Raw genomic sequence first — 20851 nt, forward strand, 5'->3', positions numbered from 1 at the left:
AATGATTATAAGTAGATAAGACGCTATTATCCTTAACCACAAATAAATGAATCCTAATTCTAATTCACAAATTTAAAAGTACGAGTATAGTATTGATAACTTTTTTGGTATATTCGCGGATTAACACATTTCCTCACTTTCCGATGATTCAATTCCCACACAATACAAATATTTGTGTTCATGAGCATTGAAGTACTATATATACTATAACATTAATATATGTTAAGAAACTACTGTTACGTTTTTACGAATCCTATTTCATAATAACCCTCACGAGTATGACCGTTTTTTTTTCGCTTTTTTTGTTAGCTATATTAAGCGATATATTAAACAAATTCTAAACAGATTTTGATACAATTGAAGTTGTTGTTTTTTGCAGGACAAAACGTATTTATTTAAGTATTTTTTTATGCAACTTAGAATGGCAAACAAGCTAATGACAAAGTGGTAACTGTCGCCTATAGACATGAACTACTTGTTCATGTTTATAGGCGACGGACATAATAGAGTAAGTATACTGTTTCGCCCATGGTACCGCCCATGCATTGCCAATTCTAAGGACGATGATGTTATACTTCTGTACTCTGTAAACTCATTGCCATATCCCACCCTTTAAACCGAAACACAGCCAGGTAAACACAACTGCTTCTTTACAAACGACTTTTTACAAAGTCTTCCTCTGGTATGTATTTATTTATTTAATTGCATAACTGATTTTAACTATAACTACTTAACCAAGGTTGCTTCGGTACTGTTATAAAATAATCAAAATTCGATTTCAACTCGAGCACAATATTTCTTTTGCATCCTTGCCACTGGTTTTTTGTTCTAGGAATGTCTGATTAGAAAAAATGTAAACTTTTTCTATCGCTCGAATCTATCCTATCTCGAGATGATTGTAGCTGCCACTACCGTGATGGATAATTCGATTAAAATTACTAGTCATTAAGGACTCGATTCCATGTTACAAAGTCACGATTTATCGAACACGACGATTGTACGGAACATGAATACGTATTATGAGATTTTATGTTACGAAAAATTAGTTATATTTTTTTTAAAGTCGGTTGAATACCTGTATAGTGTGTAATTATAATACATAAATAATTAAAGAAAGAAAAGATAATTTATAACTACTCTGTGATACTTGTAGCCAAAAGAGCCTACATATTCCTAGAAATTATGAAAATACAACATTACGTATACCTGCTTATACCTATATTAGTTAACTATATAGTTATATTTGTCACTCTTACTACTTATTGTTTGTCCTGTATGATAAATGAGTCTTAAGCGTAACTTTTGTATGGAAATGTTAATTTTTACTTTTGCTGTTTTTTTATATACAAACAACTTATGACCAAATTAAGAATTTCCTTCTTTTTTAAATAAGTTATAATTAATCAGTTACTAACAATTTCCTACTTGAAGTTACAATCTACATCTTCTTCATTACTCAATCTTTTCATGCACCTACCTATTTATATCTAAGTTATAAATTCTCACACTCAATTTTTTTTAAGTACTACAGTGATGTGCAGTTTTTTATCGTCTCTTTATCTTCGGTTATAATATATAATATATCTATACTAATATTATTAAGAGGAAAAATTTTGTATGTTTGTTTGTAAACATTAAAACGACCCAACCGGTTTTGAAATGTCTTTCACCTATGAAAAAAAATCTATTTATGAAGCCAGGAACAGAATAAAAATTGATTTAAATATATTTACGGGTCAGCTATACAAGTCCATGGGTTGTTGTACTTATTTATCCAATGGAAACAAAACAAGTCCGTTGGACTAGTCTGTTACGGCCGGAGAGTGTCTTTCGTCTCGAGAAATAGTTTTTATCATCTCGATGTAGATAATTAAGGAGCGGGGCAGCGACTCGACTATTGCAGGAGCCCCGAGCCTGTGGAATGTTACCTACCGCTCCTGCCACTATTTATACGCGGTGCTTTAAGGCGGTACTATTGTACACGGCGACCCTTATCTATTCTGTGACGGGTTTCAATTATAATGGTGTAAGTAGATATTTTTTGTTATACTTCTTACTTCTTGAAATAAAGATCTTTTGGACTTGAGCAGGTATAATCTGCTTCTCTTTGCTTGATATAACATTGTTGTACAATAACAATAATTAAAAAATATTTCTTATTAACCTTTGTTAATATTATTTTTATTAGAAGGGATCGTTTTTAGCGATTACGTTGCCCATTGTTTTCTCAGTGTGATCCTTTCTTGTAATTTCTTTTTTGTGTGTTTTACTAAGTTTACTGCTGTAATCTTTTGAAGAAATGAATAAAGAGTATCTACTCGTATCTACTGGTGATATTATAAGTGTGTGAGATTGATTGTTTCTATTTTGTTTGATCATAAAACTACTGTTTTAACTTGAATGCCTAACTTAAAAACTGTTTTATTTTAATGCGTAATCTAGAAGTGGTCTGATCTACTCCATTGGTATTTCTACGGGCAAAAAGTTAATTATAAATACGAAAACGTAAGAATTTGGATATCTTATCTGGATATATCCTATTTAAATTTATTTATCTGTAACAAATAATAGGGTATTGAACCCACAATCGAAAGACGAAGGTGAGTCAGTGTTTTAAACTGTTACACCATCAAGGTCGTCAAAATAATTTAGTTATAATCCTCGGTATTGTTGATTGAAGGTTATAGGATACCGAAAATCAGCACTGCTGGTGAATTGAAAGAAGAACGCGTAATACCTATTATATTTGCTACTGGCGATCCGTTCCGGCTTTGCACGAATATAGACGAATACGTAAAAGAAATCTAATTCTTTTCAAATTAAAAACAATAGTTGTAGACTTTTTTTATACAATTTAGAATGGCAAACGAGCTGATGACCCACCTGATGGAAAGTGATAACCGTCTCCTATAGACATAAGCAGTACCATGGACATAACAGAGTATACTGTTTCGCCCATGATACCCCCCATGCGTTGTTATTCCTAAGACTAAGGGGTAAAATAATTATTAAAATTGGTTAATTATTTTTTTGTGTTTTTCCAATGTTAACAAAAAATCAAATCTTTCCTCTTTATAATATTTATATTTGTTATACGATAGCTAATGGCGTACATGCCTATTCAATCTGAATATTGTTCATTAGCAAACCGTTTGTAGGCGTGGTACACGAATACCATAGCGCGGAGATCGGACGCAGATGGAATGCTAAAGCCTGCGAGGTAATGTTTATGTACACAGCTATTAAATCTACAGTTGTATTCGTTCCTCTAAAACATATAATTTTGAAAAACTTGATAAGTATCACAGAGTAAATAATCACCAAAGTAATAAAGTAAATGGTTTATTCAGTATGCCAATATTCATTTACAAAAAATGTTATCGTTTAATAAAAACGCTCCTTTATATATATATATATATTATATATATATATATATATATATATATATATATATATATATATATATATATATATGTGAGAATAAGTGAAGTATTTTTTCAGTTTATCCATTACAAATAAAAAGTAAAATTTATTAAGTAAATAAAAATGCATTTTCCTAATCATATTTGGCATGTTTTACTAATACAAAGAACGTAATACACCTGTAGGTTTCAATTGAAACGATTCTGGAACAAAGCATACTAATATAACAATTGAAACAGCGAGGAAACATTATTACCTATATATTTATATACATCTAAATAGGACGTCGGTTGTACCTCAGCATGTAGCATTGATATACAGAAAATCCAAGATGTCGAATAAGAGATTGAAAGGCGGTACTGCAAACAGAGCGTATTCAATTAAATTGTGCAATAAATACTATTTTAAATTATGCTAACGCTTACTACTTTTAGACAAGTCAGAGATATTTTTTTATAAAAACATGCCGAAATATTTTTATAATTTTCTAAAATATCGAAATTAATTTTATAAAGTATCGAGTCTAGACACGAAATTTTATATTTTAGTAAGTATTTGATGCAGTTCATATATTGTTTTACATTACTGCCTTTTGATTATAATCCTCAATAGGGTGAGGCCTATGTTCAGCGGTAGATAGTTAATGCTTGATTTGATGATGGCGATGAATTATAAGGAAAAAAGGTTCAATGGGAATGTGAATCTTGAGTTTTATGCACATCAATGGCTTAGGGTCATTGTTTTGCCCTACGCACTGTTACCATTACCACGCCACCAGCTAACTAGGTTAGTTAGCCGGTGGAATCTCGTATGGTTATTTGCGCACTTTAAAAAGGAGGAGATTCTCAATTTGTTCGTATTTTTTTGTGTGTAAATTATGCGACGTCTTAGCCAATTCTGAATAGATTTACATATTTTGTTTTGTAATTGATAAAGTTTATTCCCGTGTTAATTAATGATTAGATTTTTTTTAATGCCATTAAATAATAAAAAAATATATTCACCAAACCTTTTTTTACTTTCAAGAAAAACACCAACTTCTATGATTGTCGTATTTCAGTTGTTTTGATTTTATCTGAAATTTTTTTAAGTTACTTGTGTATATTTCCATTTAAATTTCTTGTAGCATATAAGATAAACTTTATTAAGTCCTTCTTGGCATATTTTGGTTATCAACAAGATTAGGTTCGAGGTGTCATTACAAATTAGTTTAATATATAATATAATTATATAGACACTTGTAAATTATATATCTAAATGGTCAAAAATTTTTTATGCTCATTCTAAAAATAAAGCCTGGAAAAACCGATCGAATAAAACAAATTTCTTCTGTTTTTGGACCAAAATAAAAATATTTATATAATGCCCGAAATATTCCTAGTAGCAAATTTAAAAATAGGTAAAACAAAATGGCCGTTTCAAAATACAAGTTATGGACGATTTTGACGATTATATGTTTTGATAACTTTTAGTAAAGAAGGTATTTAACATATTTTTTGTTATCTGCAGTATCTGTGGCCCGGTTATTTTATCCAGATAAGAATAAAACTTTAGGTACCTACTCTAGTAAACTCTGTTTACATTCAATCATATGCATCGTCCTTTTTAAGTTTGCCCAATAAATGTTATAATAATTTTATTAACTCAATATAATTTTTTTATACTACTTTGGTAGCAAACATATACGTAAACAGCATATGGCCTGTTTCATGGTAAACGGGGTTACCGTAGCCTATAGACGCCTATAACGACCCTTAAGTAACCTTAATACGCCTTTCTGAAGAACCCCGTGCTGTAGTCTCTAGGGAAAACCTTGGCAGGAAGATCCAACAACCTGAGCGTTCGCGGGAGAAAGCTCCTCTCAAACCGCACTGTACGTGACAATTCTGGTTCTAATGTATGAAGATGGATGTATATGTACTTATGTACATTTTTTGCCTTAATGCCTGTAGAGAATTGAAGCAGTAGATATATTACCTAATATATTAATAATAGATATACGCATAAAGATGAGTTGTAACAGAAAAAATAAATTATAAATAGTTATTATAGAAATCAGTATTATTAAAACTACGTGTTTTACAGAATAACACTTTCTTTTCGGTTGATTATATTCATTCTACTTTCGATCAAGATGGTGTGGTCATATATCATTAGTTAAAAAAAAAATCATACAAAAATATAAATAACACCTAGTTCAATACATATATACTAGTGTAAAATATTAAAGGATAAAAAAAAGCTTAAATCTTTAGCGATTTTTCAAATGACTGTATCTTTGACAAAAATGGTAGTATTGGAGTAAAAAAACAGCAATTTAAATCTTGAAGTTTTTAATTTTGGAATCTTGCAAAATTTTTTTTTCAGTAACTTGTATCGCACAATTTTAATAAATATCATAAAAACAAATTTCATATCTTATTTTTGGCATACGGACTTGAAAAAAATGGTTCTAACTTAACTACCTTATGGATTAGATAGGTCGTTCATTTAGCTTCAGTTGTGTTTCTTTTTGGTCTTGATACAACCATTTCTCGCTGACTGACTTTGAATAAAAATGGATCATTTCCTCTTTGTTCATCGATATCTCAGAAACCAATGGTTGCACAGAAAATCGATGATAGGGTTCAGAAATGTTTTTTAGACAAAAAAAAATTATTCTTAATATGATTTCGTAAATCGCAAAAAATAGGACTTTTAGGGATCTTCTAGAAAAACACGTGGCACATTGAGAATATTGGGAAAATAACTAAGTGTGCCTTTTACAGGTCATTATATCGCTAAAATCGTATAGAGTTTCAATTCGATCCTTCAAGCCGGTTTTTTTCATTCGATTGAATTTTTAAAAATAAATTATCACGTTTTTTTGCTTTTAAATGCTCATGCTAATCTAAAAAAAGACCGAAAAAAACATTTGAAAATATGAAAAAAAAAATTGAAAAATATTTAGAAAACAATTTTTTTAACTGATTTTCAGAAATTTCGCATGTGTCGCAATTTCGGGTTCTGTTAACCATGTTAGTCCAATTTTTTAATACCTTTTGTCTAGACATGGACGTTTATCGAAATACAATTATTATAATTATATTGTATTTTAATGTACGAGTACGTTTAATTTACATGTATTTTAATCGAGAAAGCTCGACTAGATTTGGGGCCAATCGGGACTCTTAATCATTAGCGGTTGTGACGTGAACGCGACCACGTAACTTAAACCGGTAGATATTACATTAAAATATAATATGTACTTACGAGACTTTTAATAAATAAATATATTCTGTTTTCTACGATCACGTATCTATGAATATTGTCACTCTCGTTTTCTCTCCCACGGCCGCGTTCACCCTCGAGTGAGCACCCTGCTGGATGAATTCACGTAAAATACGACTTGAATGCCACAATTACACACTTTCCGGCCCTGACCAGTTTCCGCTCGAGCTACACCAACGAAAGTGGCCCTATTAGTGTAACATCGCTACATATATATACTTCCATACATATCACGGGTTTACATTACATATCTTTAGTGTATATTATATAATATATTAATAAAAGAAACACTGTCCAACTAATAAAAGTCTAAAATAAGTAACAACGTAAACATATTACTTTTAGTAGATCGTTAACCTTTTTGATGACGTTGCGTAAATTTTGGCTATTGTTATCTAAGTATGTCTAAGCTATTATTAAATCCATAACGGTTCTGTCATTGAAAAAAGAAAATAAGGTTAAACTAACGTAAGATCCCGCCCTCGAATACTGTGTGTATGTATAAAACTTTTTAATGCATCCCTTAACAACCATTGCGGATAACTGGAAGCAGACAACCGGATGTCTTTTATTATATTATTGCTCATCTTTCATTTAAACAAAGTTTTATTTAAAGGTTTTATATTTTCAGAATTCAGCGGCGTGATCTTAGACTATAAGAGAAAGATAGACAGACTCATTAATGTTGTTATAATTAAAACAATAGTAAGATTAATATTAAATATTGCCCGTAGTATCGTGTTGCATCATAAGGTATATTGGAATGGGCTGGTCTAACTGGACGGTATGACATGGCATATTAAAGAATTTTTAAACCTAAAATTATTATAAACATTATTTGACTAACCTCGACAACTGTAATGTTGTTGACACTTGGTGTTGTCATATGTTTAAGAAGTATATAGATTCATTCATTTTTAAAGATTAAAGGAAAATACAGAATCACAGCATATACTTATAACATAAGACATACTATTGTACAGCATCCAAGAATTGCTTTTCAAATCAAAGGGTTTTTTAGATTCTACTACTTTATAATAAATGCAAGTGTTTATGAGGATGGATGGATGTATGTTTTTACTCTTTCACGCAAAAACTATTGAATGGAATTGAATAAAATTTGGTACGCGGATATGTTATTTCCTAACTTAGAACATATAATATAATACTTTAACTTATTCACGCGAGCAAAGCCGCGGGATACAGCTGGTAAAACAATTAATTTGGTTAGTACTTGTATAAGCATAAGGCTAAGGAAGAGAGTATTGTGCTCTTGAGAAATTTCTCTGGCTCCCTAACGCACTCAACCTTCAAATCAAAACATACTATGTTCATTTAATTGCTTTATTGTTAGAAATGGGCAAGAAAGTGACAAGGAGGTCATATTTCGCATTCAGAAATGCAACAATAATTATTATGTACCTTATGTAGGCATGTAAAAAGTTTTTAATAACGTTTCATGCTTTTTATTTTGCTTCATCATTGATCTCAATATTAACATGTGAAAGCTGTGAAAAGATAGCAAACGTTACACTAGTTTTCATAAATATCGCTATTGTTCAAGAGTGGAACAAATGGGAAAATTGAATTTCTAATTACTTTTACATCTTGGAAAATCAATCTTACTCGTATTTGTTCTCATGAGCTGTTTTAACTGTTCTAGTTTACTTAAAAACAGAGTGTTTTATAACAATTAAAATTTATAGTCGTTCTAGGTTATGGATCCAGAAATTTGTTCCAGTTTTCTCTGTTACTCTATTTCTGTAGCGTTTATTCAATTATTAATTAAAAATTGAATGATATTTATACTTTAAAAAAATGTGTCTGCCCCTGCATGGAAACCTTGTTCTCTGTGTATGTTTACTAGAACAGGAAATTATAATTATTTGGTATTGCCAGTCGTATCTTCTACTATACTCAAACGTACAAAGTCTTGTAGACAGTCATTAATTTGTAGAATTACCGAAACTTCTATGGTTTACATTTTCTCTATAATTTATTACTATTTTAACATAGACGAAATGGATTGCTTACTTTTTCAAATATATTAATAACTCGACAACTTATAATGACGAAATTGCTTATTAACACAAATATGTATGTCAATAAATGTATGGTAATATATATTATATATCTATACTAACCTAGATTTGCATAAAAAAATTATACACATAGTATATTTACACATTTATGTAAATAATAGAGATTGGGTTATAATAATCTAATCGGGTTTCCGACGATAGTGTATTACAGGAAGTGATGAAAATAGACTATAATTTTTAGGTTGTAGTCAGTAGTATGTTATAATTGGTAGTACTTCTTATTCCAATGCTCTGTCTAGTCTGAAATATAAATTGTATTTTTCGTTAAGGATGGATTCCTTTTTTCTTCAGATCTAGATTTTCTAAGTTCTATTATTTATATATTTAAACTTTATTGACCAATAAAATGTGGCACAAAAGGCGGATTTAATGCTATAGGCATTCTCTACCAGCCATCTTTATTATCTCTTTCTAATAATACAAAACCGAGAATAGGGACTTTTTATGACCTTGTTAGATTGTCGTTACTCCAATGTAATGGCAAATATGTCGAAGGGACATGGTAATCGTCGTCTACAAACATAAATAGCACCATAGATGTCATAGGACATTACTGTACTTATTTCATCAAAATATGTATTTACGATATTAAATGTAACGAATCTAAAGTTTTATATTGTAGTACACCGACATTGATGTTAAAATTTTTGAGATCAATTTCATTTATTAGATATCTGAGTAGGAAATATTGTATAAATTATGTACTTCCCTTTATTTTTAATTTTTAGGACTACGGATCGTTGTCGATAATATCATTAAGTTTGACACAAATTTTATTAATGAAAATGCATTTTCAGTAGTTAACACGAATTCGGTAATCAATAAAATGTTAGTAGGTATGTATTATAATCCAGTAGAAGGTCTTCAGTTACCTACATGCTTCCGTAGGGTATGTTATTAACATCGACTAGCTAGCAGTTGGTAGGTTTCTAGATATTACGTTTTTAATTTAATTAGTTGGACATTTTGAACAAATGAAAGTACTTCTACTATCGTGAATTTTTGATTACGATCCAAGATAGTATTTTTATACGTTTAAAGGATAACTTATATACCAATTTAGGTTTGCAGTTGGGTTATACTTACGTAATATTTTATGTTTAACGTCGATTTACCTATTTATTTTTATTTATAAAACTAACATGGGTATACCATAAAAATATATGCTGCTGTGTCGATTGTAAAAGGAATTTTCAAAATTGGTTAAATAAGATAACAGAATTGGTTAAATAAGAAAATAATCATTATTATTTTGTTATATACTTGAATATTTCGTGACTATAAGTTCGGCTGAAAGTCTGAGACTCAGGCGAAGGGCGTTGAAACTCTTTCCATACAGATATAATATTTAGGTGTACAGTTATATATATATCCGCCATCTATTGATGCCTTTTAAAAACTGTTTTTATTCAGTTCTCTTTTTTCTCATGTCTTGCCTATCAGTTTTTTTTTATTATATATAAACTTATCTGTACGTGTAATGTTGCATTATTTATTAGGTACTATATTCTAAGTGATAAGTAATGCGCAGCAAAATATTACCAACTTACCACTAGCAAAGCAAGCAAATTCTGCTACACTTACAACACTTCAGGTAATTTATTTTCTGATCACAGTAATAGATGGCGCTACATTGTTGTTGTTACTTTGCTTTGCTGACACATTTGTTGCATTTTACAATTTTCCAAGAAAAAACGTTAATGACATGGGAAAATGTTGGAAATACTTAAGTTTATTTGTTTTTTATTATTTAAATTCTTTATTACAGTAGTAGAGAATGTATTATGTATCATTTAATGAGTACAGTAGTTTTGACTTCATTGAACAGATTGACCTTGACTTGTTGGAACGATGGTTGAATACACTGGGCACCCCTGTACACTAGACGTTCCGCTTGGTGCACCTGCGCCGTTATGCTCCGCCACCCCCGCATAAGCTATCGCTGCTGACCCCCTGTCGCGTCACTTCTGGATCACCCTACATGAAGGAAGTCATCCATTTTGTAGAAGTTATTATAAATTGATGGCCATTTTTGAACTTCCAATATAATCGAAATCATAAATTCAGGTGTATTATAATTTAGAATAGACAGAAAGGAAGCTAAAACACGTGATTAGGTTTAAGGTAAAAAAGGTAAAAAGTATTGACGTAATAATGATTTATTTACCAAAGTCTGCGGAAGCAAATAAAATAGCTAACTATTTATGATAGTTATGTCTACTACTAATTTATTTGGTGGTAAAGTTCTAAATGAATTACTACTTAATATTTGTTTAAAGTTCTTTAAATTTAACCTGTTAGACCGATATTAGTTCTTTATTTCTATTTATCTGCCTACCTTTATAGATTTAGAACCGTTATTGTTAGTAATATAAAATGCTATGTTTTACTTATTTCCGATGGCACAGGTGTATCAATTGTTTACAAACTATGTGAACTTCTCAATGGTCTGTTACCTCGTTGTGAAAAGAGGGGGGCGGTGACCTGCCGACCCTCCCCTCTACCCTCGAGGCTCCGCGACTGGCGGCGCACGCGCAGAAAGTCAAGCCAGTTGTCCGCCGCGCAGCCTCCTGTTTATTTACATTGATTATAATTTTGTGAAGATATAAATTAAGTAAAAACATTCCCATGTTAATCTATTGCAAGTGAAAAAGCCATTAGGCTTGTGATATTTTTGTGCTGACGTGTTAGTCTTTAAGTAAACCTTACGTATTCATTGTTCAGTTTTTAATGGGCATTGTTCCGTTGCACGTTTATGTTACGTATCTGCATTTGCACAAAAGTTTTGCACTGGTGATAACGTATGTACCTACATATTTCAAGGCTGATTCTGTTTGTCAAGTGAGAGTGCTATAAAAAGTTCCTAGTAATTTAGGTTCAACATTGACATTTACATTTAATTCTTCCTTGTACTTTTCAATATTAGAAATAGATTTGAAACGTTGCAAGTTTTATTCTTGCATAAGGCTTCAGATGAAGTAGTGATTGTGTCAAAATAATTTATTTGTTATTTGAATTATTACAACCAACTTCTAAACGGTACCAGATGCTCAGTATTTCATAACACTAAATGCATTTGTAAATTGTATTGATTCTATTCTTCTCCGTGTACCTAACATTGCATGTCTACACGCAATTTTAATGTTTCTCCTTTGACCATTACCAATGTATATACATCTATACCTACTTGTGATTAAGAGTATTCTATTATAAATGGGTAATCGGATATATTTTAATCCTAATGTTTTTTAATATACAGTTAGGGAAATATTGTAAGCTACACAGAGGTTCATCATTGTAATTCTTTTCTCACATTACTCATGACCTAACTCGTTTTATTTCGACCCCAATTGAGTTGATCCACTTTGAGTAGATATTTTGGGGATCTCCTTTTTCAAAGTTCCGTAGTTTTTTCAAACGAAATTTTGTATTTAGAAAATCCCAACAAAATTTATAAAAATTAATGTTAGGTATTCTATCGACGTCGTCGAAAAAGAATTAGTAATGAAATACCTATATCTATTGAAGTATTTATGTACAATTATCATAAGAGTGAAATAATTAACAATAGATACCGTGTAGGTGATAACGATTATTGTGGCCGTAGTTGTGCCATGGCATTGTTGTTTGTACCGCGAGTTAGTATCGTTGGTACTATAATAACTAAGGCACCGATCTACATACCTAGATCCCGGAGTACCGTGGTAGAAAGTACACTTTACCTATCTTTGTTACAGAAAATCTAACAAAAAAAATTGTAGTACTAAAATTTTATACTTCATAAGGCTTCTAATTCACTAATTATAACGATATTGTTGTTGTAATAGGTGAACCAGTTTGTTAAATAAAAAGAGAAAGAAGACTAATTTTCAAGCTATAGTTGGGATATACAGATATATATATATATATATATATATATATATATATATATATATATATATACATAGAACATTATTGTAACTGTGTAAAAGGAAACTATAAGTAGACATCTAAGGTATTATAATAACTGAAAAAATAAACAGTCAGTACACTTTGTTAATTATCAAATTATTATATCTTAATTTATTCATATTAAAAACAATATAGATGGCATAAACTGACTAAACTACTTAAAATCTCAAGAATATTTGCATCAAATCTTACGCTATCAACTACGGTAAATAAAATTATTTGTACGCGTATAAACAATTTGATTTTTACAGAAAGCTTGGCTCTCACGTTCAGTACTTCAATTTCACTAGTCCGCGACGCAACCGTTGACAATGGATTATCGTTGCCTGAATGGAGTATGTTTAGTAATGCGGCTGATCTTAGTCGTTGAAATCTGTCACGTATCATTATTACACGAGACTCAACACGCATCGTAAAATTAAACGAGCTATTCTTTACAGGGCTCTCCGCTATAATATGATCTTTTGATATCTGAATAATTTATGAAGCAAATGTGTCATACATACATTAAGGGCAGAAAGTGTTTCAGAAAGATCTCATGTATGCATAATATGAATAAACAAAAGCAAAGTCAATGAAAATTATGTCTGCCTCGACGACCAATTTAGCATTCAGAGTCAACGTTTTACAAAGTATGCGTCGACATGTAGTATAATAATGTGGTAATTATTTCTGTATATTGCAAGTTCTTTATATACATTCGGAGGTTCTTAATAATAAATACCTAATGTAATTGTGTATTTATAAATATTCCTTTGATATTGTTCAGTAATCGCCAAGAAATGGACATGCAAATTGATCCAGTATTATGTCAACATTTAGACCGTAATACTTTATTCTAACTTAGTAGCCGTTCCAACGAATTCCGAGATTATTACAAAATCTCTTGGCCGCGTGCAAAATCAATAACATAGAAAATGGTGTAGTCTACTAGGGTCTACTCGAATCGGTGTCGTATAATTTTATATTGCAAAACTGTAACTTGACGTCATAGTTGACTTGTAATAATTAAAATAAAATTCATCGACCCACAAATAAGAAAAAATATTCAAACATTGAAACAGAAGTCGCTATAACCATACTACGCATTTAACGACAGGATCATTGTACGAAAAGATATAAATTTATGTAGCCATTATCTTAAACTAATTAGGTAGGTTAATAGTTTTGACCATTAATTTAACAAAAAATTCTGAGTGACGTTTGTACTATAATATATCATTTTAGTAATATTGAGTATTTTTACTTAGTTATTGTTAGTTTTATCGAATGTGAAAATAAATATATAGTTTAGAAATTATTACAATAACCATAAATATTATATGAAAGTTCGTAGTGTCAAAAACTAAAATTAAAAAAAGTCTACATTTTGGTGTTTAGTTTTTGTTCAATTGTCTCAATTTTAACCAAAAAATTCAAAATAAGCAGCAGAAAGTTATGTTACATAAGTAACGTGGTTTTCTGCTTACTTTGAAGGACTGAGTGAGTAAAATTGTCATCTACTAACTAGGTGATTATCACGCGAGTGTGACAAATGCTAGTGAAACGTTAGCCTGCTTGTTTTCTTTGATCCACTTTCCTACAAATCAGAGTTTAGGTATATTATTTTTAATTAACTACTCCTACTGATTTATTTTAACACTGTGCATCTTTTATTATCGTCATAAAGATCTCCCTAAATGGTCAATACTAGTTTTGTGAAACGTTGATGTGCTGACTTGATACAATATTAAAGCATACAAATTCCTTTACATTTTACATATCAAAAAAGCTGAGCCTCTTAATTAAGGCGCAGTAAGTGGTCATTAATACATTTTCATGATATGTATATCTTTAGATGGACGATATCGCTTCACAAGGATTGTAAAAAGCATTGTCAAGCACGTTATTTGCTTTTATTGCATCAAGCCTACTTCTAAAACTTTAAAATTTATGTTTAAATCTAAAGATTTCTGGTGATTGATAGATCAACATTAAAAAGGGTTTACTTTTGATTATCAAGGGAGACCTTAATAATCTGAAAATAGTGGATCTGCCGTATTTCGATTAGGAGCATTCTTGAAATATATTGACGACATTCCAGTACGTGTCGCAAGTTATATCTGATGGTAGATAGAGCACGATTAAAGCCTGGAGAAGTGAAGGTGCAGTAGAGGGGCGGTGGTAGCTAGATAACGATGGTAGCGATAACGGCGCAGAGGCCGCCGAGTGTCGGTCGCCCGTTCGATTCACTCGCCAATTTTTTCCAAGACTTTTTGCGCGTTCGCCCCGCGCTGTCTAGCGGTACATAATGTTTGCGTTGTGCTATAATTATGTGTCTCTTTACAGTGCATGTTGTTAGATCTCCAAATATTGTTTTCCATAATAGATTAATACGATTGTAATAACTATCGTACTAAGTTGATATTTTAATTGGTTTTTAATTAGTAACAAAATAATTGAGTGTTTGCAATAAGGTGCAAATTGATACAAATTCAACATTAACTTGACCTTCTAAATTATTTTCCACTTACGTAAACTAGCTGTTATTGTTTGCAATACTTATCGCTGTTACAACAACAATAAAACCTACAGGTATAAGCTGGTTGCATTTGAGAGATACTTGTGAAAATTTGTGATTTATGTTGCAATAAATATAATAACAGTGTTCAGTGCTATGTCTTATGTTAATTTACAAAAGTGATGTGAAATTTATATAAACTAAGTAAAAATGAAGGACTCTGCACCTAGATGCGAAGATGTTGCAGACAAACTAGTGAGATTGTTCGGATGGAGACAAACGTATCCTGTTCAGAAGCTCCAGAGGAATATTTTACCCAAAACTAATGAGACGGTAAGTTAAAGGAAATAGTTGTAAATATTCACTATATTAAAATAGTTTAAGAAATTGCATAATCTCATTATACTTAGTTAAACTAATGAACTACTACACTATTATAATTGTTTACTTCATATATTAGAGAATCTAGCTCCATTCTTGTATTATTCTATTCATCATTTTTTTATTGTGAGATAGGAAAATGTTTGTAATGCGTACGTAATTAACTCATGACTAAATGGACTATCATTATAATGAAGATTTCAAGTAGTTACACAATACAGAAAGAACGGCGATATTATAAATTTAATCTTAACCATGTACAGTTCGTATCTTTAATAGTATCTACCAATGAATATTTACTTTTATATTGTATAGCGTAACACGCGAATTCTTAATTATAATTTATATCTAAATTTACATTATTTTCTGTATTATACATATAAGTATAAGGTAGACCTTGTACAAAAGTTGTTTGTTTGGACACCTCTCTCCTATTCGTATTTCTACCGGAAAACAGTTGTATTTGCATGGCTGTGTTTCAGTTTGAAGGGTAGGATATGGCAGTGAATTTATAAAGTACAGAGGAATTACACCTGAGTCCTCAGGAATAGCAACGCATGGGGGGTATTATGGGTGAAACAGTATATTCTGTTATGTTCATGGTATTGCACATGTCTATAGGCTTTCATATCAGGTGGGCCGTCAGTTTGTTTGCTATTCTAAGTTGCATAAAAAAGTACTCACATAAAAGTGAAGTAGCGTATATCATCATCATCATCGTCATCATCATATCAGTCGTTGATTGTCTACTGCTGAATAAGGCCACCTCCTTGGGGGGTTTGGCAGTAATTGCTACGCTTGGCAGGTTGGCACCCACAGTTAAGCTTTGTTGAAGATATAAGGATGCTTTAAGAAGGATACTGTTGCTCATCCCTAGACCATTAAGTTCATTAGTCGCTATGCCGAGATTACATGGCTAATATTGTTACTATATAGTTAAGTAAGTACTAACAAGTAACGAAATTTCATAATGCCTACAAAATAAAATAAAATATGCATAGATTTTAGTTCTGTAAATACGGGGACTTGTAAACATCTATGGGTTCTGTATATATCTGAAAATGTATGTCTTAACAAGCTAAGACTTACATGGAGTATGTTTAACATAGAAAGATAAAAATGAGCTAAAATCAGAATGATGTCCTGCAATGTAAAATAAAAAAAAATCCCTCTTATCTATATCTAAAATTGAAATAGAACTATGAGGTAAAGGGTGGAAATTTCTGAGGCCACTTTCTGATGTGCGTTTCGTATTTACTCTATTAAAGGCAGGTACTGTATCTACAACAGAAACGGCGATAGAGATCATCTCATTAAAAATAAACAAGTTACTTAGCTGCTTTTTGTATGTTATAGACATATGTCGAAAAGTTCAGTAGATTGGATAGGCACTGCCTATCTCGCTCGAGAAACAGTTTCCTATCATATATGCACTGTTAGATGTACCAGGGGCTCGAGGATTTTTGCACCCACGTGGGGTAAATACTACCAAAGCTTGTCTGTAAGAGATTGCCTTAGCGATAAGACCGCCTTTTATACCTTTATGTATATATTTTAATCTGTACTTTATGCTACTGTATTTCACTTGAATTGTTTATATGTCGTTGTATATTTTTATGATTCTGGTACAATAAAGAGTTAAATAAATAAATAGTGGGTGCGAAGCACCAATGACGCTAAACATCATAACACAATTGAAATAATCCTCATCCCATTTTTTATTGTTTAGGTTGCGCTTTCTTGTCCAACAAGTAGTGAACGTCTTTTAACTGAAATAATGTATGTATGATGTAACTAGTTATCCAAGAGCACCCATGAGGTTATCTAGAAGCCAGCTCCCCTGGTATGTACTACAATGGTTAGGACTATTTCTTGCAGGTGGCGTTGATGCAACTTTCACATGACTTGTGATCTGAAAGTGTTGGAAAGTACTTCATTAAATCAACGCAGTTACAAGGCGTAATAATTAAACTACGGACGGCACTCCCGGTAACATAAGAAGTTATTCACGCAATACAGTTCATTGAACTGCGGGAAAATACGAGCATGCAATCCCTTGACTCATTGCAATTAGTCCCTTTGCTTTCTTTTATAAAACGTACAGAATTAAACATAATACATATAAGAAACGTCGTCAAAATACAAAGCGAATACAAATATAACCAAACCCTCTTATGTGATAATACAAACCGATATATTTTTTTATGGAGAGAAATCCACGCTACGGAGTGGGGATTTAATTATACATAATCATTATATATAAACCTTACATAATTTATACAAATTTCCTTTATTCTTTACGTAAAATTGTAGTAATGTAATGAACTATTTTAAAACCTATGCCAGTATGATCAGCATATACTTATTTTTAATGATAACAGAAAATATGAAATATATGATATTGAATGACTAATTAACGTAACCTTGTAGTAATCTGTCGAATTCCTTTGCGATAGATTGCCGCTCATGCCGTCCCTCCTTAGTTAAACAATTTATTATTCCATGAATAGATAAACTATATGGGTGGTTTCTCCACTGATAACAACACTGGTTCTGATAAATAGAAATTAATTCTCATTTAAAGAACATACGCAGTTAAATTTGTTTTACTTATATCGAAATAGGTACACTCATTTGGCTATACTGTACATTCCGCAATAATGCTGAACGTAACCGCGGAGTCAAACCCCATAATACACAAAGAAATCTAGGTGTATTGCTCCGCAAAAAAGAGACTTAAATTCGTACATATTTTACGGTGTAAATATTTGAATTGAGGACGTAAAATCGTGTTTATATATAGATTTTACTTTGCAACGAGTAGTTTTAGCTTAGCAAGGAAAAATGGCAAATTTAAACGTCACAAAATTTAAATGTGACCAATACGAAAGTAAACCATCGATTACAAAATGAACTGTTAAAATTAGTTCAGAACTAAGGATATTAACTTTTGACCTTTCGCACTGCACGTTTTATGGTTTATAAGAAATGGAAATTAACGCTATCATCTACATAGACTACTACTAACTATTTCTATTCTCCTTGTGATCACAGTCTGTGTAGCTTGGCCGAAACGTCGAGATAATTCAGGTAAATTATCATACTTTACGTAAATGATCGTGTTAATCTCTCTTTTCTATTAACCATAGAATAGTATCACTGATAATACCGCAATAATACCGCGTACACAGTCGCAAAAGAAATCAAATGAATTAGCACCTTCTTTTTTGGTAGTCACTTAAAAATGCTTTAACTTTAGCTGTGCAGTAAAAGACTGGAATGAAGCTAACGGTAAAATTATTCTAGCTTAATAAAATACAATTTTAATTGTGAACTATAAAGCACAAGAAGAAGGCATTTCTTTAATAAAAGCTATAATAGAAGAGTAGGACCTGCAAAGAAAATAAACATTATTGTATTTAGACTCCTTATTGGTGTAATCGTTAGTCCCTCAACACCTTATTAGACTTAAAAATACTTACTATTACCGTACCTTGTATAATTTGAATATTTGTATAAATTTACAGCTTCATTGCTCAATGTCGTATTGCAATATCACATATTTATTGATAATGTACCTGGTACTAGGAACAATTTGCTATAATTCACGCTAATTATAATAAATCGATATCAACTATGTTGATTCAACAGGTGTTTCTACTATTATGATTCGATTATATGACAAGTAACGCTTCTATATATCTATACTGCTTCACTGAGTTTGTATTTGTCAGATTCACGTATTATAAAATACATATATCAGTGTGTATATGTTAAGCAGTAGCTATAATGTGAACAAGTAGGCGTTAGTGGATATCATTTCCATGTATTAACGGTTTCGACTGAACAATAACCGTTACAGGCACTTATTCTACGTTTGTTTGTTTAATAATAATTTTTATTGGACTATAATGCGTTATTTTAGTATTGGAGGACGTTTTAGAAGATACGGATCATAGTAGAATTTATCAGTGAAAATAGGCATCAAATTAATGGTAACTATACATGGTGCCGGGATAGAATAGGTTACCCCTTCCTTTTCCACAGGTGTCGTAAGAGACGACTAAGGGAGGAGAAGAGATAGGCAACAGCGTCCCTCTAAAACATCTACAAAGGCTAACTGCAGTTGCCAACCCGTCGTAGCAAGCGTAGCAACTACTGGCAACCTCCCCCCTCCCCCCCGGGGAGGCTTATATTCAGCAGTAGACAGTGAAAGGTCAATATATGGTATAATGATACTTACTTGGATTAATTTTTTTGTTAAGGATGATCGACTATCGAGAGAGAGAGCTATTAGTGACTCTCACGAGAAGTTATGATGCAATCATGAACCTGACTCATAAAAAATCATCGTAAACAATTATGTTTTACGGTTATTTATGGTATTTTGATTGTCATTTATATTGTTTATAGAAATCAACAACAATACACCAATAAAAAAATGAAAAAGAAACCTACAAATATTTATTTCGATTACAGCAAAATTTATATAAGTTCCAATACCAAAATCGAGTTTCGAGTCGCTAAAAGATTAATGTCATTAATTGAATACGAAAAAGTAGCTATTTAATTGCCTAATTATAAAATAGTAGTTGTGTCTGCAATTTCAACCTCATCAATGAAGCACATAGATCGACTGGGATAAAAAGTAGCTTACGTTCTCCCCTAAGAATAGAATTTTTGATTATTTTCTTTTTAATCGCCTCCAGTAAAGGAGTTTCTCAATTCGGTTTTTTTTTATGTTTGTACCTCAGAACTCTTTCGTTAATAAACCCATTCTATAAATTTCTTTCTTATATACTTTTAGATTGGTCTCATAGAAATTTTGTCAAAATCTGTACATAATCAAAATAATAAATATAGTTGTGGTTATGTTTAATTCATATTCATATGATATTTTTTTGTGGAGCGGAAGATATATCTATAAGGAATTGTTCCATGTCAAAACTAATATTAATATTTAAACATTGGGTATAAAATAATATTTCTGAATTATATAGCTTCATACAACTGTGGCATGTAGCATCAAACCACCAATGGTGAGCTGCAGTCACGATCACTAACTTATTAGAAAGGCACAGTCACTGTACTAATAATAATGTTATAACTTTGTATGTAGGTACTTAAGTTACCTACTCTATTCCAATAACATCATATAATTGACAATCTCAAAGAGTAAAAGATACGCAGTACCAATATACCTATTACTCCGCACGTAGTTGTG

The 20851-nt window shown here is 31.3% G+C and overlaps 1 protein-coding gene across 3 annotated transcripts in view; it reads left to right on the plus strand.

The window, feature by feature from the left end:
• LOC113517374 (partitioning defective 3 homolog) overlaps window positions 1–20851 on the plus strand; it is a 65642-nt gene that overhangs the window by 15771 nt on the left and 29020 nt on the right. For 2 of the 3 annotated variants that reach the window (XM_052901386.1, XM_052901389.1), the window contains exon 1: window positions 15439–15579. The exons of the other annotated variant lie outside the window; for it this stretch is intronic. In XM_052901386.1, the coding sequence (XP_052757346.1) occupies window positions 15457–15579 (123 nt within the window). In that variant the 5' untranslated portion in view covers window positions 15439–15456. Of the gene's footprint in view, window positions 1–15438; window positions 15580–20851 lie in introns of those variants that run through there. 3 annotated transcript variants of the gene reach the window in all.

This window comes from Galleria mellonella, unplaced genomic scaffold (assembly GCF_026898425.1).
Source record: "Galleria mellonella isolate WM207_F2 unplaced genomic scaffold, CSIRO_AGI_GalMel_v1 utg78, whole genome shotgun sequence".
Taxonomy (NCBI): Eukaryota; Metazoa; Arthropoda; class Insecta; order Lepidoptera; family Pyralidae; genus Galleria; species Galleria mellonella.